At 48.8% G+C, this 21,943-nt stretch overlaps 1 protein-coding gene across 2 annotated transcripts in view; it reads right to left on the bottom strand.

Annotated features, from left to right (window-relative positions):
• The window catches only part of UPF2 (UPF2 regulator of nonsense mediated mRNA decay), a 211,880-nt gene that overhangs the window by 95,997 nt on the left and 93,940 nt on the right, over positions 1 to 21,943 (bottom strand). The window contains exon 22 of one of the 2 annotated variants that reach the window (XM_067701243.1): positions 17,412 to 18,690. The exons of the other annotated variant lie outside the window; for it this stretch is intronic. Coding sequence (XP_067557344.1) covers positions 18,681 to 18,690 — 10 coding nt within the window. The 3' untranslated portion in view covers positions 17,412 to 18,680. Of the gene's footprint in view, positions 1 to 17,411; positions 18,691 to 21,943 lie in introns of those variants that run through there. 2 annotated transcript variants of the gene reach the window in all.

Here is a 21,943-nt window from a genome sequence, read left to right on the forward strand (position 1 = left end):
TGCTGTGTTGTGGCCAATTGTGACCCATGTGACTGACAGAACGCAGCCAAGGACAGAGGGAGGTGGGAAGGGTGCCTGGTGCACGCTAGAATCAAAGGGTTTGGGTGGGGAGCAATAGCCCGGGAAGCCCTTCGGGCATCACGAGGAATGTCATCACCATCAGTCCTGGAGCCCACGGGTGCCGAGGGGCACTGAACGGAGGCACGCTGGGACACCAGGGGATTTCAGGAGGAAAGAGAGGGAATTCCAAAGGGTGACGCCAGTGCCCCCAAGGGCGAGGTCCATCCTTGCCCGGGTTCCAGGAAGCAGTCCTTAACAAAACACTACCGTGTCTATTTCCTCATTCACCCATCTCACCATCAGCGTGATTCATCTCATTCCTCCAGCATCCACTGACTGATTATAATATTGAGAATCTTCAGAGCAATCTCATTGCAGCAAAAGTCATCAGAGAGCAAATATAAACTTTGGAAAACGAAGCAGATTCTCGCAAAAGTCAGCTGCTGTGGCTTTGACTTTGAGACAGCTGCACTCTAGGGAACTTTCCCCCTCTAGAGATGCGGGGCGTATGTGAGGCAGATGGTAGAGGCATAAGGAGGACAGGGTCCGGGCTGCTGCAGAGCCGAGAGCCTTCACGCAGCCCCCCAACTCTCCCTGTCCAGCTCTTCTGTGTGACTTCCTGGTAGTGGCCCTCTTTCCCAATTTCCAAGCTTTCTCCTTTTTCTTTCATATTCTCAAGTCCACCTTCGTGCTCCTTGTACTTTTATTTTGTCTTTGTAGCCTGTGCTCTCCAAGGTTTCATGAACAGTTTTCACCTGTGATTGCTCAGAGCTTTACACCTGGTGCAGTCAGGTTTGTACTTCTTAAAACTTTTAAACCTTTAAGTAAACACGTGCTCAGAAACACAGGGCAATCCGGCGGATGCCCTTAAAGCTCTGTGTAAGGGTAACATGGGTTTTACACTTACACGAAGTCTAAACTTCATCTCAAAAATATTCTTTAAATGTACAGAGAAGCATGTAAGTCTTGTAGAGCAAGACTTACCAACCTGTCGACAAGATGGTAAATGACCGGGAGGGGCTGTCTTGTCATCACGGGATGTTCCCACAGTCCATGGCTAGAGTAATCAGGTGGGAACTATGCTCCTCTGAGCCTTGAGGAAACAAATTTAACTACTGCATATGGAAAGTAGACTCTGTTTTGTCTTTAAAATCCAGGCAAATTTTTCCTACTCTATAACACACCTATGTTTACTTTCATAGATAATTGTTTTCTCATCGTCGAATAAAATGGATGTTCCAGGGAGGTGCAGCGGCTTATCCTCTGGCTTTGTCTGCCCCCCTGGAGCATCACCAGGTATCCCCAGAGATTCATGATCCCAGTTTCAGAAGCCCAAGCCTGAGGCCATGTGGAGCTTTTTAAAAGGACGAGAGAAAGGGGGGTGGCAGAGCATTGAAGGGCTGCCAGTCATTTACACTGTAGTCTAAATGCACTCTGCTTTCCAGAGGAGAAGTTTCAAGGTCAGGAAGGAGGAGAAAGGAAGAGAGGCCCAGGATGTGTAAGGGCAGCAGAAGGTACAAAGAGGAGGGAGGAAAGCTGGGATTAGCAAAGTCAGCCTTCACCTCTACGTCTGGCACAGGGCCAGCCCTGATCCTCTGACATCAGTGAGCAAGCATTTGTAGCATTTGTCACACACCTGCTGGCCCCAGAACATTCCATTCTGAGCCCCTGGTCAGGAGAGGGCTGCATGGAAGCCCCAGGGAGACCAAGACCCACTGGGACCTGGCTGGGAGCTCAGGCCACAGTATTGATCAGCCTGGGAGATCCTTTCAATCTCCAGGCACCTCTGGCTCCACATTAATTCTCAGCTTCTGGGCTGCCCAGGGCCCTGCCCTTGGGGAGCAGGAGGCCCTGATACGGGGTGGCCGGACCCACCCAAAAGGTGACTTCCAGGCCAGGCTAGAAATTCACACTTAGGGCCCAGAGGATGGGTTGCCGGAATGTTCCCTGCGCTGTCTTCACTTCCGGCTGCTGCACTGGCTGCCAGCTACACACCCAGTTCTCGGGAGTCTCAGGAAGGGGCTCAGACTGAGATTAGAGCAGCCTGTCCCGTGCATCGCTGGGACCCCAGAAGCCCTTTCAGCTGAGGATGACTTTGGGCCTGTTGGGAAGGAAGGGGGTCTCCCTGACACCCCTTGGCTGAGTTTGTGACGGGAGAGGGCACGGAGTCCACTTATTCGAGCTGAGTTTGTTGTTTAGGGCCAACAAGGGTCCCTCGGAGGTAAGACTGTGCCGTACAGTTTGAGCCTGGACACCCTCACGTCCGAACACAGACTTGCTGTCTTCACTGCCGAGTAAGCAGCGGGCATCTCGGCCTCGGGCGTGATTCCACCTCAGGTGGGCTGCGCTCTGACCAATACCCAGCAGGAGCTCCCATGCTAAGGTCTGGACGTGGGTCACCTTAATTCCTCCTTGTGACAAACTTGTGCAGTAGTTCCTTTATTATCTCCGCTGAAGGATGAGGAAGCTGAAGGTTAGAGAGGCCAAGGTCCAAGGTCACAGAGCCAGAAAGTGACCGGGCAACACTGGGCACAAAACCCATCTTCTGCCATCTGCTGTCCCCCACCCCAGTGCCCTGCAGGTGGGATGAGGATGCTCCGGGGACACACAGGCTGGTGAGGCTACATCCCCACGTCCGAGGTCAGCTGGCCAGGTCAGGGGCACCATGCAAATATCCTGTCCCCAGCTGGGTAGATGTAGGTCAACAGTTTACAAGAGCTCATCAGAAGGGGTTACAGCCTCCAGCCCAGCAGCCCTGAGATATAAGTGACACACAGAACAGGACCTGAGGGCCGAGGCGAGGTCACACCCTGCTCGTAGAGGCACCCTGACCCCAGTTAAAGGAGAGCCCTAGGATGGGAACAGATTCTGCCGCTTCAGCAGGAAGCAGGGCCTTCCTCCATCCACAGAGGCCCCTCTGGTCTTAAATGCACTCATTTCTTTAGTAAACCAGGTGCCAGGGAACGAGGGCTATGTGCCCACTGACCGCTCTTCTCAAATCAACAGTCTCCACCCAGGGCTGCCTCCCAGTGCTGTGGGGCCGAGTGTTTGAAGTCGGAACTGAACCAAAACCTGGGTGCCACCATCACCGGACGTGACACTCCCTCCCTCATTCCCCACCCCTGCCCACTAAGGGTGGGCACGGCCAAAATAAAGCCAGCCAACCCCACCAGGCCCGGCGGTTGCTCTGCTGGCCGGCAGGTCCATAGAGGACGTGGCGGGGGGTGGAGCATGGGGCGCCACAGAGCATGGCTTTCTCCCAATGCAGTGACAGGTACCAAGAGGTGTGTGTTCTAAAAGTCTTGGAACCTCTTTATAGAGAAGATGTGGTTTAGCTGTGGCTGCACAGGCTTGGGGGCGAGCGGGGACCTCAGCAGCAGACAGCAGCCCCCTCCTCCCCAACTCCACCCCACCACAGATGCCCTTCCTGACTCTTCTTCTCCAGGGGGCTACGGCTTTACCACACGGAGCCAGAAAACACTGCGCACAGGTCACAATAAGGCTGTACTAAGAGCAGGCCTCTCCAGAGACCGTGTTCTCCCACCGCAAGTCAGGAGTGACAGTGCTCAGAGAGGCAAATGCTCTTTTTGTTACCCGACAGGGCAGGTCTCAGAATTCCATATTTTCCTAAAAATGGCACTTGTGGGTCTGAAAGGGATTGCCCAAATTCATTTTTCAATGAAGACATCATTTTCTCAAAAAAAAAAAAAAAAAAAAAAGCCTTTTGGGTCTGGGTCAGTACAGAACGTTGTTATCAAGGGTGGGTTGTGGAGAGATTAAGAGAGAGAGAGGGAACTGACACAGAGCAAGCAGGCCAGGAGAGCAGAGGGCGGACAGGGAGAGGATGATGGGCCTCTCAGCTGGGCTGCGGCCGCTCCTCCCCTCCCCCAGCCCCAGCCTCAGCCTCAGCCCCTGACCTTGAGCCCAGCCGGCTTCCCACAGCTCCTGTCACTCTGGCCTGACCTTGCCCACCCAAATGCTGGCCCCGTCTGCAAACACAAACAAGGCCACTTATCTGCATTGCCTAACCAAGGTAAACAGCCCTGCAAGGGCCCAGGCCCTGCCCTCACCCCCAAGGTCGGGCTGCTGGGCCAAAGGTATGCAGAGGGTGATTTTTTTCGGTGACTATTTCCTCCTGGCAAGACTTTCGGATTCATGTGGTTCCTGTTGAGTAGTTCCCTAATTGTCATCAAAGAATCCTAAGTCTAGGAGGAGGTTGAAGCAGTTATAAGTCCATCCCCCTGCCCCTCTGCCCACCTTTCCGCCACTTTCAGAGGAAGAAGCCCCATAACTGCCACTGGCCATACTTGGCAGTGACTCCCCACTTTTTCAAACAGGAAGCCTTTCTGAGGTCCGAGCTAAATCCTTCTGGTTTTGGGTGGGCCTATTCCCCTCTGCTCCTGTCTCACATAAACAGAGGGCTGGTACCGGAGGGCACGCCTCCGCAGGCCTCACCACACACCCTCAACAGCTAGAAGACACTGTCCCTTCCCCCACACATCCGGAAGATGATGGGCCTGACTTCCGGTCCTGGCTATGCTGCCAGCCAACTGTGTGACCTTAAGCAAACCACTTAACCTCTCTGAGCCTCAGTGTCCTCATCGGTTAAAATGAGGGGGCTGGACCAGAGGGTCTCTTAGGCTCTCTTACAAATGATTTATGTCCCCTTAAATTCATGTGTTGAGGCCCCAAATAACCCCCAATGTGACCTTATTTGAAGATAGGGCCTTGAAGGAGGTAACCAAGGTGAAATGAGGTTGTTAGCATGGGGCCCTGATCCAACAGGGCTGGGATCCCTATAAGAAGAGGAAGAGACACTAGAGCACCCTTTCTCATTCCCACAAATGCACACAGGAAAGTCCGTGAGAGGTTGGCTGACTGCAAGCCGAGGAGAGAGGCCTCACCAGGGCCCAGCCCCGCCGACATCTTGACCCTAGACTTCCAGCCTCCAGAACTGTGAGAAACAAGTGTCTGTGGGACTCGGTTATGGCAGCCCAGGCAGACAGGCCCTTCCCCTCTGCCATCCTGGAGTCAGTAAGATGGCTGCAACCCCAGTGGGAAACTCAGCAACTCCCAGTCCCTGACTCTGGGGGTTACGGGGGCTCTGTCTTCGATGTCATCTCTGGCAGTGAGTTTCTGCTTCCACAGCGTTCTTTCAGGAGTAGATCTTTGCCATCTTTCACCTGCCCCCAGACACCACCCCAATCTCTTTGCTAGTAAAGGCCTCCAGACCTCAGAGGGCTCCTCAGGGCCCATGAGGAGCTGAAGGGATGGGGTATCAGAGAGAGAGGGGGAGAGAGAGAGAGTGCGTGTGTGTGTGTGTGTGTCTGTGTAGGGGTGGTGACTTCATTTGGCAGTATCCCTCTCCTGGTGTCTTTTCTATCCCTCATCCCCACCTCCAGGTCACCTCTATGCCGAGCACTACTGCCATGTCTGTCTGGTGACCTCCTTCCCAACCTTGCTGATTGCGTCTTTTGGCCCAAAGAGGCAACCAAGGCCTTTGGCTAACAGACACCCATCCTCTGGTTACGATCTTAAGTAACACTCCCTTGGTCCACAGCCGGCCACAGTGCTCTAAAGCCAGGCCTCTGGCTCCCGCAGCCCTGAGACCTCTCTGTGAAACTGAGCAGGACCCTGTGGAGCCCTCCTGGGTACAAAAACCCCTCCATGTCCCCGTTTCTTGTTTGTAGAAAAAGGCTTTAGTCTCCTAGGCCTTCCCTGAGTTCCAAAGAGCAAACTCAAGCAGTTACTAATTAGGGAAGTGAGGGAATGCAGAAACAAAGGAAAAGCAGATAAGCAAGAAAAGTAATGACAAGAGTTCAGCTATGAAACAGAGTCCTAGTTCCTCCTCAAGGGATACACATAACAATCTGATGCACATCTTCAAGTTGTTCTGCAGAAACTAAGACACACCCAGCCCCCCCCCCCAACATGCAGACCCCATACTGGCTGGAATCAGAAGGTTGATGATTAAGATTCCTGAACCATCACTCTGTTACCCCACCACCAACCAATCAGAAGAAAGTCCACGAGCCGCAACCCTCACCCCAAACGTCACCTTTAAAACCCCTCCCCTGAAAGCCATCAGGGAGTTCAGGTCTTCTGAGCGTGAGCTGCCTGTTCTCCATGTTTGGAGTCTTGACATAAAGGCTGTACTTTCCTTCACCACAACCCAGTGGTGAAGACTGGCTCTGCTGCACCCCAGGCAAGTGGACTCCAGTTCAGTTTGGTGCCATCTGGAGCACCTCTCGCACCCCTGGAGCCTGAGCAGCCACTGCAGCATCTCCCCGCCTCCTGCAGGCCCCATTTAGCACCCTCTCCTCTACCCCATCACAGCGACACCCCCAGCACCCCCTCTTCTGCCTCCTGGTGGAGGTCGTGGTCAGCTCCCCACATCACCAGAGCCCCGGGTGGTTCCCATTGGGCTGGCCCTTCCATTTCCCTCTCCTGCTCGGTGGGTTACAGCTCTGGGCTCTGGAGAGCAGCCGACTTGGCTTCATCCAGGCCCCATTAGCTGGGTGACCTCAGGCAAGCCACCAACCTCTTCAAGCCTTGTTTCCTTGTCCTTACCGAGGGGACCCCTCCCAGAGCTACTGGCCTGTGTAAAGAAAGCTCTGAGCACGGTGCCTGGGAACATAAGCATCCACAGACTCCAGTCACGGTTACGGCCTCCGAGAGTGGGCCCTGTGCTGTGGCTGACCACACCCTACCAATTGGGAGACAATCCTCAGAGAGGTGGGGAGACACAGCCTGACCTTGGGTACCTGCCTAAGCTGGTTCTTCAACCTTCCGATCAGTTCTGAGAGCCATCTCAGAACTAGTCCCATCATAACCAAAGCTAGTCCCTATTATTTGGTGGCCAGGTACCCCACTGCACCTCTGGAGCCTCCGCCGGCTGAACACCACACCCCATCAGCCCCAGGCTCACAGCCGTGAAACACAAGCACCACATGCTGCCCACCTCCGGCTTTTGCTTGAGTGGCTCCCTCTAACCGGGAGAGTCCAACTGGACTCTTCTTTATCCAAGTAACTCCCACTGCTCTTCAAAAGCTGTCAAGGGTCCCCTCCTCATGAAGCCCCTCACCCACCCACTTCTTCTGTGCTCCCATAGCACCTGCACACATAACACAGGTTCATCAATCCCACTGGGCTCTGGGATCCCTGCAGGGGAAAACTGGGCCTTCTCCATCCTTCCCCAGGGTCTGGAGAATAATATGCGTCTAACAAATGTAAGCAGATGGCAGACAGATGTTGGGTAGATGCGTAGATGGGTGGATAGATGGACGGGTGGGTGGGTGGATGGATACATGGGCGTATGACAAATCACTGTCCCTCTAGTTGCCCCCGCTCCATCTCTCCACTGAGTAATTTCCGGGCTAATCTTCCTAACAGCCAGCTTGGTTCATTTCATGACCCAAATACCTTCAGAGGTTGTGCACTGCCTGCCAAATACAGTTCAAACTCCTCAGCCTGGAATCTGGCCCCCACCTACTTTTCCAGTTCTGCTCTCCTTCCCTCCCACTGTTCTCCAGCCAAATCATATCAGACGTTCTCTACACTCTTGTGACTCAGGGTGACCCTCTGACCCGCGCATCAGCCTCACCTGAGAGCTTGTCAGAACTCTCAAGTCTTTTCCCAGACCCACGGAATCAGAATCGGAATTTTCACAAGCCCTCAGGCGAGTCATGCGCATATGAGAGTTTTCAGCTCTAGGGTGTCCCCAAAGCTGCTGCCAGTCATCTGTCAAAATTCTTTACATCATTTAGGGTTCAGCTTGCCTATGCCCCCCCTACTGGTAACAACCCCCATCCCACTTGCCCTAACCACACCTCCCAACACACACACACACACACACACACACAGTTTCCTTTCTCCGAAAGACCATAGCACTTGTTTATGCCTCTCCCGTTCCAGGGATCACATTGTTTCTAAAGTATAAGCATTTGAGACTCATCCCTCTGTTGTAAATTATAAGTGTCTGGTGAATAAGGACCTTGCTAGTCTATTTCATCCCATGCCACGACTCAAAAGATGCCTTGCACCTAGCAGGTATCAGACAAATGCATTAAATAAGTGAATGGATTAATGAAGGTCAGGTTCCTAATAGGGGAAGAAGGTCCACAGGATCCCCACTGGGGCAAGAGTTTCAGGTGCTTGGTCCTACCTTTCTTCCCTGGAACATTTGGGAGCCTCTCAGTTTGCCTGCCCCTGCCCCCCTGGAGTGACGGGGAGTGAGATGCAGCCTGTGAGGGCACAGGACCCTTAGAGGCCGTCTGGCTGTCTCATTCCCGGGCGTGGTGGGGAGGGAGAGGAGGTCGACCTTGTCAGGGAAGCATAGCTAAGCCTGCAACAGCATCAGCAGTGCTGAGTCCGTCCTCTTCAGCTGTCAGTTTCCGTACTGGAATGTCGGGACAAACTCACAGACTTCCTGACCTCGGTGAGCTCATCTTCCTCCCAACCCGTCTCCTCGGGAAGCAGATGTCCTCACCCACCCCCCACCCCCCCTTCTCAGGACTCTGGTACTTGGCCAGTATGTGGTGCTCTCTGTATTATATTACACAGTTAAAAACAGAATGCTTTCTCCTAAGACGAGGCAAGGATGTCCGCTCCCACCACTTCTACTGGTTACTGTATCGGAGATTCTAGACAGTGCAATCAGGTAAGAAAAAGAAAACACATCCAGATTGGAAAGCAAGAAGTCAAACTGTATTTGCAGATGACATGATCCTGTATAAGGAAAATCCTAAGGAATCCACTAAACAGCTACTAGAACTAATTGGGTCAAACAACATCACAGGATACCAGACCAGTGTAAAAAAAATAGACTGCGTTTCTAGATATTAGCAATAAACAATCTGAAAATGGTATTACGAAAACAATTCTATTCACAGTAGCTCAAAAATAATAATGCCAATTCCTATGGAAATCCCAGCAAGATATTTTTGTAGACAGAGACAAGCTTATTCTAAAATTTATATGCAGAGGAACTAGATCAGCTAACAAGCTTGACAAAGAATAAAGTGGGTGGAAATCACTCTACCTGATATCAAGGCTTACCACAGAGCTCACCAAACAGTAATACAGTGTGGTATTAGTGAAGCGACAGACCCAGAGATCAATGGAACAGAAGAGAGAACCCAGAAATAGACCCACGCGGTAGGTTCTGTGGTTTTCTTGACAAAGGTGCAAAAGCTACCCAATAGAGAATGACAGCCTCTCCAACAAACGGCACTGGAGCAATTGATCATGCATAGGCTAAAAAAAATCCTAAACCTCACACCTTACACCAAAATTAACTCAAAATGGATCATGGACCTAATGTAAAACATACAACAATTAAACTTTTAGGAAAGAAGGACAACATAAAATCTTTGATATCTAGGGCTAGACAAAGAGTAATCAGACATGATAACAAAAGAATCATTTATGGAAAAAAAAGATAAGTTGGACTTCATCAAAATTTGAAACTTTTGCTGAGCAAAAGACCCCTTTAAAAGGATGGAAGGCATGCTACAGATTGGGAAAAATTATTTGGAAACCACATATCTGACTTATATCTGGAATCTGTAAAAGAATTTAAAGAATTCTCAAAACTCGAAAACACAAATGCAATAAATACACAAACGTTTGGCCCTGCTTCTAATTAAATTAGAAAGGCAGAAGACATGAACAGACATTTCACCAAAGAGGATCTATGAATGGCAAACAAGCACATAAAAAGGTGCTTACCATCATTAACCATTAGGGAAACGCAAATCGTAACAAGGAGATACCAGTACACACTGATTATAGCAGGTAAAATAAAAAAAAAAACAAACAGTGATAAGACCAAATGCTGGCAGCAGTGTGGAGCAACTGGATCTCCCCTACATTGCTGGTGGGAACAGACAATCGTATAGTCACTCCAGAAAATAGTTCGGCAGTTGTTTGTTAAAAAACTAAACATGCACTTACCACATGATCCAGCAATTATACTCTTAGGCATTTATCCCAGAGAAGTGAAAACTTACATCCATACAAAAACCTATACACATGCTAAATTATACACTTAAAAATGGTTACAGTGGTAAATTTTATGTGTATTTTACCAAAATTTTTTAAAAACTTGTACAGAAGTATTCATAGAAGATTTATTCAGAATAGCCTCAAACTGGGAACAACCCAAATGTCCTTCAGTGGGTAAGTGGTTAAACTCTGGGACATCCATACACTGGGGTACCATTCATCAATAAGAAGGAACCACATGCACTGACTTGGATGGATCTCAAGGGCATCATAAATCCATCATCGATCCATACTGTGCAGTTTCATTTACATAACACTCTCAAAATGACAAAACTATACAGATGAAACCAGGTTAGTTATTTCCAGGTGTGATGACTAATTTTATGTGTCACCTTGACTGGGCTACAGGATGCCCAGGTTGTTGGTGTGACATTATTTCTGGGTGTGTCTGTGAGGGTGTCTCCAGAAGAGATGAACATTTGAATCAGTGGACTGAGTAAAGATCCTCCTCACGCATGTGGGTGGGCATCTGCCAGTCCACTGAGGTCGTGAAGAGAACAGGGTGGATGAAGGGGCGCCTGCTCTCTCTGCTCGAGCTGGGACGTCCATCTTCTCTTGACCCCAGACATGGGTGCCCCTGGTTCTCGCCTTCTGACTCAAGAGTGAGTCTCAGGGCTTCAGACTTGGGATGAACTGAAGAACTGACTTTCCTGCTTCTCCAGTTTGCAGATGGCAGACCGTGAGATATCTTGGCCTCCATAATTACATGAGCCTACTCCTATTATAAAATATCCCCATATTCATCTCTTTTTATCCTTTTGGTTCTGTTTCTCTGAAGAACACTAATACACCAGGGGTCAAGGAGTAGCACACAGGAAGGAGTTCCTTTGTGGTGCTGGAACATTTCTGTATCTTGATGGTGGTGGAGTTACACAAATCTACACATGGAATCCCATTCTGTAGAAACACACACACACACACGTGCATGTGTAAAAACTTGTGGAAACTGAATGAGGTCTATAGTCTAGTTACCAGTATTGAACCAATGTCGGTTTCCTGGTTTTGATATTGTACTATCATCATATAAGATGTCACCCCTGGGGGAAGCTGGACCCAGGGTTTGCAGGGCTCGACTATTTTTGCAACCTCTGGTGAGTCTGTAATTATTTCTAGATAAAAAGTTTTTAAAAAGTAAAATGGGATTAGGGATTCTGTAGTTATTTTAGAATTCCTCTCCCCGTAACACCCAGGGTGACCTGGCTTTCATGCACTGGCTCTCTGTGCTTGTTTGCAGGTTAGAGCAGCAGGCACGGAACACCATGGGAGCTGGTGCAGAAACCCCAGTGGACCATGGAAGACACCAAAGTCACACGTTGCTGGCTCTAGGGACCTAAATACACAGATCTTCTCTCCCACCCTCCGCCACTCCCGAGGGAGTGACCAGATGGCTTCCTCCTGAGGGGGGCCGTGTGGGCCAATGGCGCCTCCCAGTTCCTACAGCAGGGGGTGGTAAAGAGGAGGGAAAGAGAGGCCCCGGGTGGGTGAGGTCTGCCTGGTGCTGAGGCTTCGGGAAGCTGGGGGTTTGCAGAAGGAGGCCCGGGCCTCTGGGAGGGCCAAGGGGAGGCTGCGGCCGGGCAGTCCCAGCCTGACCTGGGTGTGCAGCCACCAGCCCGGGTGCCTTGGGTCTCTCTCTAGAGTCTCTCAGAAACAATGCAAAGCAAACAAACAAAAGTCAGATTTAAAAAAAAAAAAGGAAAGGAAAATCCAGGTCAGGCAGAACAGAGAGACAACCGTTTACAGTCGGCCCCGTCCCACCAGTGTGCACGGGGCCGGTGGGAGGGTCCCCTTGCTCCTCACCCGGCCCAGGCCCAGGGCCTGCGCTCCAAAAGCACAGCTGGACAGCACTCCTGGAGAAGAGGCCCCGGGGCCCCCCTCCACTTGCCCAGGGCAACGTCACGGTCTCAGCTCTCTGGCCGAGACCTTTGCCTGCCCACCTGCAGACGAGGAAGTCTCCAGAAACCAGGTGCATTTGGCAGTGGCCGTTTTCCCTGGCAGCCTGTGAAAACATCATGCAAACCCTCGAAGGGAGACGGGTGGGAGCCTGCCGGCAGCTCCCGCTCCGTGAATGACAGCACCTGGGGACGGGCTGCACCCACTCCCTCCGTCCCTCCCTCCCAGGCCCCACCACCACAACCGTGCAGGCCAGGACATCCTACCCTCTCCCACATCTACCCATCATGCAGCCCTCTCCCCTCTACTTGGGAAATCTGCCCCCTCTTTCTGCCACCACCCCATCGTCTCTTGGCCAGGCCCTGGCCATACCCTGCTCCCAGGTCCCCCCAGTTCTACTTTAGCCCCTACAATCTGACCTCCACTCAGCAGCCAGATGATCCCGTACAGTCAGAGCAAATCAATCGTATCACACCCAGAAGAAAATCCACGTGTCCCTCTGGCTTACAAGTCCTCTCTGGTACGGGCCCTGCCTCTCAAAGCTCTGCGTCCACCTCTCACTGGTTTTTCCTTCCATTCCTCAAGCAGGCCATGCTCGTCCCTCCCTCTCTGACCTCTTGTCTGGAATGTGTATCTTCCAGGGGCTGATCCTTGCCATCTGGGGGGGTCAATCTCGAGGGGCCACCAGTCACGGCACCTCTCCCTGCACAGCACTTGGGCTGCAGTCGGGTCTCAGGAAAGCAGAGCCTGGGAAGGAGGTTAGAGCACGCGATGTTCATTAGGGAGCATGCTTGGGACCAACTGCCGTGGAGGGGAGCCGGCAACACGGGCAGAGGGGCAAGGCGGCTGTGATGTGGGCTTATCGACAGCTGGACTGGCCCTTGGGTTGTCCTGACTTGGGCCGAGGATGCCAGGCCTTCCTGTTCCTGCTGCCATCAGCCCTTTCACGTGGGCTTCCGCAGGCCCCCTCCTGCGCCTACAGCTAAGCCCATCCCAGAAAAGGGCCTTCGGCATTGCAGTATCCATCTCAGCTTCTCTCATTTTGATATTTTTCTTAATTTTTCATTCCTATGTGTCTCTCCCTCCAAGAACGGAAACTCCATAGAAGCAGGATTTGCCTTGTGTGTCACGGGGACGTCAGCCTAAGCACGTGGTAGGTGTTGAGTGAATGCTTTACATTCACGACCACCCTGGAAAATTCATCATTTGATTGTCATTGCACAAATGACATCAGTGAGGCTTCGGTTAAGAAACTTACCCAAGAAGTGGCAGGAGCAGAACCCCGGGTCGCTCTGTGTGGCTCCCCCGCCAGCGCCCCCCACCTCACCAGAATCAAGGCAGGGGCAGCGCCATGATGGCCCCGGGCCGACATGGGAGGCTGCACATTCTGTGCGTGGCTTAGAACAAGATTATAAATTACTGGGGGATTTGGGCCATTCCTTACAATCCTTCCTAGGCTCGGTGTTCAGTCAGTGGCCCCCATGTACACAGAAGTCATAGTGAACCAGCCCTAAGTGCCCTTCTGCTACACACACAAGCAGGTGGTCAACCTGATTAAGCTGAGGACAACTCTGCTTTCTCTTTGCAAATCCGCTGCCTGTTCTGCTCTGTCTGCTTCTTCTCCATTGCCGATGCCCCCTCAGAGAAGCCTGGCAAAAAATCCCACCTTCGAGCACGGAAGTCCTGTTGCAGACATGGCAGGGGAGGTGTTTGGGAACGTGGCCACACACACTTCCTGAGGTGGAGCAGATTCCCTGAGAATTCCCATAGTTCGGGGGAAGCACATGTTGAGCACCGCACAGGGTCCCCCAGTCCTAGCCTGGTACTCCTATCAAGGGGCTCTGCATGCCTCTTGCAGAACAGTCACTGAGCACCACCCTCCAATTAACCTCATCCCCCTGCCAGGGGCAGGTGGGCAGGCAGAGGTCCCTTTGATGAAGCTCAAGGAAAGCATCTAAATTAAATCAGGGATGAGGGGACAGCAAGGTTTCCTAGAGGAGGCGAAGCTTGAACTACATCTTGGAAGGCCAGTAGCACAGCCAGGCAGTAAGGAGAGGACATTTCTGGCAAAGGAAACGGCATATGCAAAGGTGTCATAGTAACACTAGCCACCATCAGATGGACCCTTCCTATATGCCACGTGATGAGCTAAGCACTTTACAGATACCATCACTTAATTTCACGGAATTTTTCACATTTCTTGTCTGTCTCCTCTACTAGAACATCAGTCCCATGGGGGCAGTGATTCTTTCCCCACCTCTGTATCCCCAGTGCCTGGTATACAGAATGGGGTCAATCAATCTTTCCCTTCTCATGGTCACCAAGTATTCATCTAAATGTTTAAATCCATGAATCTAATCAGACTGACTATACAGTATCAATAGGAAACCAAAGACAGGGTAATAGCATGAGCACCTGTACACCATACACACACACACTCAGCAGAATTTGAAATGCTTTCCCCAATAACTATAAAACTAGAACCGCTTCCAAGGAAACAAACATTTGAGTAATAATCCAACAATTTCCAAAGTTACTCCTCCGGAAAGAAGAATTTCTACTGAGATAACAGAAGATGGCTGACTGTCCCTTGTACTTTGTCCAAAGGTTTAAAAAAAAAATTGCATTTAAATAAGAATGCCAAAAACATGATTTTACTTATATAGCATGCTAAATATTTTAAAATTGATTCCACCTCCATTCTGTTTTCATTCAAAACAAGTCTAGGGACGAGCACTAGACAGAGGTGGGGCAGCTATACCCTGGTGCCAGCCACACAGAGGGAATGAGATGTTTTAATGAGAGGTTGTACAGATAAAACATTTGGAGTTCTTTAAAATCCAAACTTTAGAAATAAATGTATAGCTATGTGGAAAACCTCATGTTTAAAATCTGAGAACCCCAATTATGGATAACTGAGTGTAGGAAGCGCCCGCCCCCCCAGGTAATTCTTAAGGCTCCTGCTTGAGCGGCTATGGTTTCACAGAACCTGCCTCCTTGACCACAGATCCAAGGATGGACCAGCAGATCTGTGGGTATGCAGACTTGGCTGCACTGTCCATCAAGTTGTTTCTGTAGCTGCAAGATTTAAAACTCAGGAGCTGTTGGCAGCCAAGTTTACAATGAGTGTTATGGACTGAATAGTGTGCCCCGCCTCAAAATTCATAGGTTGAAGGCCCAAGCCCCCATGTAACTGTATTTGAAGATGGAGCCTTTAAGGAGGTAACTAAGGTTAAATGGGGTCAGAAGGGTGGGGCCCTAACCCAATAAGACTGGTGTCCTTATGAGGAAGAGACACCAGGGATGCAGAATAAAGGCCACGTGAGGGTGCCGGCTACAAGCCAAAGAACAGAACCCTCACCAGAAGCCGTGCTTGGGCTTCCAGCCTCCACAACTGTGAGGAATAAGTGTCTGCTGTTTAAGCTGCTGCTTTGTGGTATGTTGTTATGGCACACCTGAGCAGACTACAAGGAGCAGAAAGCACACACACCGGAGGATTCTGGTTGCATTTAGGTATCTTTAAAGCCCAACAATATTCTCATGTTGGTTTCAAACTTTAGGATCCTTACAATAATCTCCTGTGAGTTTAAGTGAATTCAAATTGGGTCTCTTTCATTTGCAACTAAATGAAAGAGCTTCTGAATAGCTGGAGGTTTACCCCCCATCCCGGTCCAAGCACACAAAATTTTAAAACCATTTTAGAAGGGAACCTGAGATACATTTCATCTCTGCCTTTTATAAGAAGATATTTTGTCTTAAAAAAAAATTATCCCAGGTTTTCCATTATGAGTATTCCAAAGATATTCTATGATATGGCTGGAGTTATTAGGAAATCTGAGGTCTACACCTCTCTTTGCTGTTGGCCTCACCACTCTGGGCCTATTTCCTTTCTACAACAAGTTATTTCTGCTAATCACAAAAATTCTGATACCGCCAATGACTGATCTCACTACGCTGAAAGTTAAGTCACCGCACTGCTCAGGATGACTCCCCATCTGCAAAATGAGTGTTTCTTCCAGGACTAACATTCTACGTGTTCCAGGATTACTACCTAACCAGGTCTCTCGGGGTCCTGTGCCATGCTCTCCCCTTTGGTATTGCCGCGTCCTGCTTATGTGGTTTGCCTTTTCTAGTCTGGCTCCTTGTTGGGCTCTTTCAGCTGCTGTGTGCTATCTGTCCAGCCCCCGAGTCTCACACAGGTCAGGTACTCTATGGGGTATGAGCTCACAGGGCCTGGGCGGCTCTCGTAGGCAAGTGCAGAGACTCACTGGGAAAGTGACCCCTGGGCTGCCTAGAGGCCTTCTCAGCTTATTTGTTCCCCCAAAAGGCATCAAAGGATCAAAGGGAGAAGTCTGACAGCAAACATCAGGTTTTTTCACATCTTTGCTTACCTTTGGTGGATCACAAGGTGGGGGAAAGAGGCCAAAAGACTGACCAGCTATGAGAATCAGTTTTCTCCAAAATCCAGCAGGCTTTCCCCCTTATTTATGTTTTTAAATATAAGCAAGCTCCTTGGTGGTTAAAACAGAACCTATCTTACGTGTCACTAATCTTTTGGTCACCAGTAACCGATCTCTGCTACAGAAATCTAACGGAATAAAGCGCAGTGCTGCACCCCATCTTATTTGGTCTACTTCCTTTATGGTTACACCTGCTAGTGACCTTGTTTATTCCAGATGAAAGATGAAAAGTGAATGAAGGTGAATTATCACAGCTGATTTTCAGATATTCTCTGCCTTGTGCATGATACACAACAGAATTACCCCTGGTTCCCTCTAACAATTTAAACTTGGAAACAATATAAACATGACAAAACTTGGAAACCATTCTCCTCAACACCGAATAGCAAGAAATAGGACACAGGTCAGCAAGGAAGATGGCGATGAGGTTGGAAAATAGGGTTAAGAGAATTAAGTCGAGTTTTGAAACTTCCTTCATGCCTTCTGGATTTGTCTCAGCCAGCCTTGGAATAAACACCTGGAAAGAAATTGAAAACGACGGTTCTCGCAATTCTCTTCTGAACCACCTGCCTTACAGAGGCGTTTATCAGCCCTGCGGCACACACGTGGGTAAGATCATAAACACCACCCCAGGCTAGACTGCGCTGTACCAGCATTTTCCATCATAACCAGCTTCAAGCCTGTTCTAAAAATGTTTATTCTATTGGACTCCACTGGCTACTTTTTGTACTGACCCCAAAGGTAACTAACTCAGGAACCCAGGAAAACAATGCAAGTAACAGATGCTAAAGGGAGAGCAACAATACTAGTGAAATGCTAAAGAAATCATCTCTGAGACTATTTTATAAAGAATAGTGATGACCGTGGAAGATACTGATTTACCCATTTAATAGGTTTCCAAAACCCAAACCAAATAAAACACAACCACACCAAATCTAAATTACAACACTTTATTGCAGCATCGGCAAAGGTCAGATTTCTGAAGCTGGTGAAGATCGGGCAGCATTTCCATGTGAAATGTTACAACTTTACAAGTTTTGTTTCTTATTTAATTCTACATGCAGAAACTGAAACATGGTAAAAGAAAAAATGCAAAATAGCTAGAAAAAAAGATGTAATCAAGTTGTAGCATACAGATGTGCTCTTCAACTAAATTTACTATGCCTATCGGAAAGCAAACGAAAGACAACTATCCTAATAAATTAACAGATTGCCAGAAACAGACTAAGAATGCTCATTTCTACTTAGTGGGGGGAAAACAAAACAAAACAAAAGAAAAACAAAAGCAAAATAAAAGCTCTACTGTTTCCATACTTTGTTTAGAGACAGAGGCTGTAAACCCATGAAGGTCAACAAAATCTCCGGATCCCCTTCTCGCTGTCCTTCGTCCATCTTCTGTGACATCTGCCTGGTACGCTGTCTGTTTTCAATGATACTTACAATGGGCTCAACTATCCCTGTTCTTAGGCTGGTGTCAGACTCCCCTAAGCCATCTGGGTACATGCTTTGTACACTAATCGTCTTCACATTTTCTTTTTACCCTAGTAGGCAATGTTACATTACTGACTCTGATGGGTAAAACTGATTTTTCTCCCTCATCCCTTGTTCCTCTTGAAACAAATTCCTAAACAAAAGCCTTCCTGGTGGATTATCTGGTATTTGGATATCTTTCATCATTTTGTTGTCCTGCATGTAAGTTTTCACTAGAAGATTTTACTGCTTGCTCTATACTTTGCTACTATAGTCCTGGAGCCCCCAAGTGTATCTTCTTCCAACTTGGGATGTTCAATTCAGAGACACTGTAACTCAAATCAAGTTTAAACTCAAGTTCATTTCCCCCATACCATTACCATTACAATCGTTTCTTCTTCGGCTCAATCATCTCACTGACGCTCTTCTTGGTGTAACTGCTCAGGAATCAAGTCAACCATCTCATTTCTTGACTGCATTCTCAAGAGAAGATGAACCCTCGCGTGATTTCCATTACAAAAGGCCTTTTCTGCCTTATCTGGAAGCGTCGGCTTGTTCCGGTGTTGGCAGAGGCTGCTGTTTCTGCCTCATGGCCCCAGCCTGTCCCAGGTTTAGATTCGCAACTCTCTAGACCGACATGCTGAGATGTGTCCACTGCTCTCATTCAATTGCTGGAGGACTCCACTATCCACAACATCAGATACAGGACCTAATGAAATGACACGTGCTGCTGGATCAACGTCTCCTAGAGGCACAAACAGGGCAATGTTAAAGAACCAGGACTGAGGACGACCCTCCAGCAAGAAAAGGCCCCTAAAAAAGGCCCCAGCCACTATTCTCTGATGTCTGCAGACAAGTCAGTGCTTTTTAAAGAGCACACAAACTCCTACTGAACTAAGAAACAACAGGGGGCGGAGGGGCACTAAAAAGAGCAATTCTGATGCTGATCAGAAGGGGGTGGTCCCAGTAGCTCTCCTGTTAACTACTTTCTAAGATGCTGAAAATTCATGGTTTGTGTCATGGCTGAACGGTGTACCCTCCAAATTCACATGTTGAAGTCTAACCGCAGTACCTCAGAATGTGACCTTATTTGAAGACAGGGTCACTGCAGATATAATTTGTTAAGATGAGGCCAGACTGGTGTAGGATGGGCCCCTGATCCAGTGTGACTGTGTCCTCGTAACAGGAGGAAACCCAGACACAAACATCCTGGGAGAACGCCACGTGACGATGAAGACATGGGTCAGACGGTGCTGTGGAAGCCTGGGGATGCCAAAGATTGCTGGCAAAGCACAGAAGCCAGGAGGGAGCCTGGAGCGGATTCTCCTCTCAGCCTCAGAAGGAACCAACCCGGCCCTGACCCTGGATTTCGGCCTCCAGAAGTGTGAGGCAAACCGTTCTGTTGTTTAAGTCACAAAGTTTATCATGCTTTCTTTTGACAGCTCTAGCAAACTCATACAGGTTGTCTCTCACAAGGCAAGTTGCATTAGCAAGAAACTTTCAAAGAATAAAATGCAAATACGGAAAAGTCTATCTTCAGCTGGATACATCCGTTAAGTCGTGCAGAACTGAACTGAATGGGAAAAGGTCAGTAGAAGTATTCTCTGAGAGAAAGAAACAGTCTCTCCCCTGATGTCAAGACAAAGCAATGGTCTAAAACAGAATACTTTAGATAAACGCAATGAATGACAGGAAAAGCGTTCACAGTCTTTGATAAATAAGACACACTTATTATAACCCCTTGCTACTCAGAGTGTGGTCCACACTCCAGCAGCTTTGACATCGCCTGGGAGCTTGTTAGAAACTAATCAGAACCAGCAGTTTAACAAGAGTCAGGATGGTTAAAATAGGTATTTTAAAGTTTGAGGAGCGCTGGTATAATCCACACAAATTTATAGCATATAAACCATATTAGTATTAACACTTGCCAAAGATGCTGAGTTTCACAGTTTATTCAACACTCACAGGGTAGAAAGCAACCCTGTCCTGCACTACAGAACACCTTGGTAATTGTATTACTTAGAGTGCTACTGCCATTTTAACTCATTATAAGCAAATGCTTACTCCTTCTTAGAGCATTCCTGCCCAGGGAGAAGGACTGAAATTTTAACTTACAGCCCTATTTCAATCCTGATTATAAAATATAAAAATCATTATAATTAATGTCTGGGAGCCTTATCAAAATCTACAAGTAATAAAAACTTAAAACTGCTTTAATAACCAGTTTCCAAGTAAATTTCCCTTTATCTGACATATAATGTCAACAATTTAGTATCTTTTTAAAAAAAGTACTAGCCAAGTTAAAAGTCAAATTGAAAACAGTTTCTCAGACCTCACTCACAGAACCCCCCTCTGCCTCTTCCTACAGGACTTCAGCACGCAGACACCCAAGGACCACGGCTCTAGTCGCACAGGTTCCTATTGAGTCTGGCCCAGCGTTAAAAATAGAAGAAAATAAAGAGGAGCCAAACTACCAAAAGACACCACCCATCACCTAACGTTCTTCCACGTGACTACATTTCTTCACTTAAGTTTAAAAAATAGCAAAGAACATTTGGTACTTGAAAGGCTTCAAAAACTCACTTTTACACATTTGCTTGTTCCTCTACAATGTTCATCTGAACCTGCATTTTAAGAGCACTGGCTTTGAGAAGACTATAAAACCATAAGACTTTACAGAGGGCCATTTTCAAGAGTGTTGGACAAGTTAGGATTTCTTTTTCCCAAGTCATTATTTGAGGAAGAGATTTAAAATAGGTAAAGCCAAGTAGCTCAAGAGGTGGGAGTCTCACAAAATCAGGAAAACAAAAGGGAATGAGGGTGCTAGGGAGCATAACACAGGGAGAAAGTTTGTTAAATGACTAAGCATAGATTTTTTTTGAAGTCCCTCTGTCCATTCAACAAATATTTACTGGGCATCTACTATGTGCCAGGCACCAAGAGATATAACGGAAAGCAAGACAAGGCTTCATGTCTGCCCTGAGTCTTCAATCTCCTGGGGGATGGAGACAAGCTAGCAGGTGACGAAGCACAACAAGGTCTGGGAAAGCACAGTGAGTCAGGGCAGCAAGGTCAGGCTCCCGAGTTTCAAGGGGAGACCTGACGGAGGAGCAGGAGTCATCCGGGGAAGAGCCCAAAAGGGTTCCAAACAGAGGGAGGCAAAAAAGGGCAAAACTAGAAGAGCTAAAAGGCCAGCTGGGTGGAAGTAGGGGAAAAAATAGCAAGAGGTAAAGCCAGTAAGGGGAGTGCACCCCCATCATGCAGGGTTGTGTTAACCAACTGAAGAGCTGGGACTTTTATCCCACAAGCCACGAGGAGCCACTGAAGGGTTTAAGCACAAGAGCTCACTCCTGGTCAGACGGCAGGTTTGCACTTGAGAAAGAACACTGTGGGGAGAGCAGAGAGGATGCATTGGAAGGGGTTGAAATTGGAGACTGAGAAGCATATCTGGAGGCTGCAGGCAGTAATCCAGATGCGAGGTGACAGTAGCTTGATCTAGGATCTCCATGGCGGAGATGGAATAAACAGGGCCAGTGTGAGAAAGCCATTTACCAGTAGAATCAGGGTATTTGTTAATTAACTACACAGAGAGACTGATGCAGAGAAGAGTCAAAAACAAAACCTCCTTTTCTAGTTTGGACAACTGCGAGGGCAGAGCTTCCGTTCACTGGGCTAGAGAACAGAGGAGGGGAGAGGATGGGGCGGGGATACGCTGAAGTTGAAGTTCCCGGGAGACGTCTAGGTGGTTGTTCAGAAGACAGCAGGTGCACGGTCAGAAACCAGAGTGGAGGCTTGGGCTGGAGACCTGGCTGGTAATGGAGCCACAGGAGGGGACACCTGCGAGAGCGCTCGGCGTAAGTGAGGAGGGGCCAAGGACCAGCCTGAGGGGCACGGGTGTTTCCAGGAGGAGGCAAGGCCACCCCGGAGTCAGGAGACAAGCAGAGGAGGCAGACAGTGAAGAAGACCAGAAAGGGCAGCAGAGCCGCAGAGGTCACGGG

This window comes from Pseudorca crassidens, chromosome 1 (assembly GCF_039906515.1).
Source record: "Pseudorca crassidens isolate mPseCra1 chromosome 1, mPseCra1.hap1, whole genome shotgun sequence".
Lineage (NCBI taxonomy): Eukaryota > Metazoa > Chordata > Mammalia > Artiodactyla > Delphinidae > Pseudorca > Pseudorca crassidens.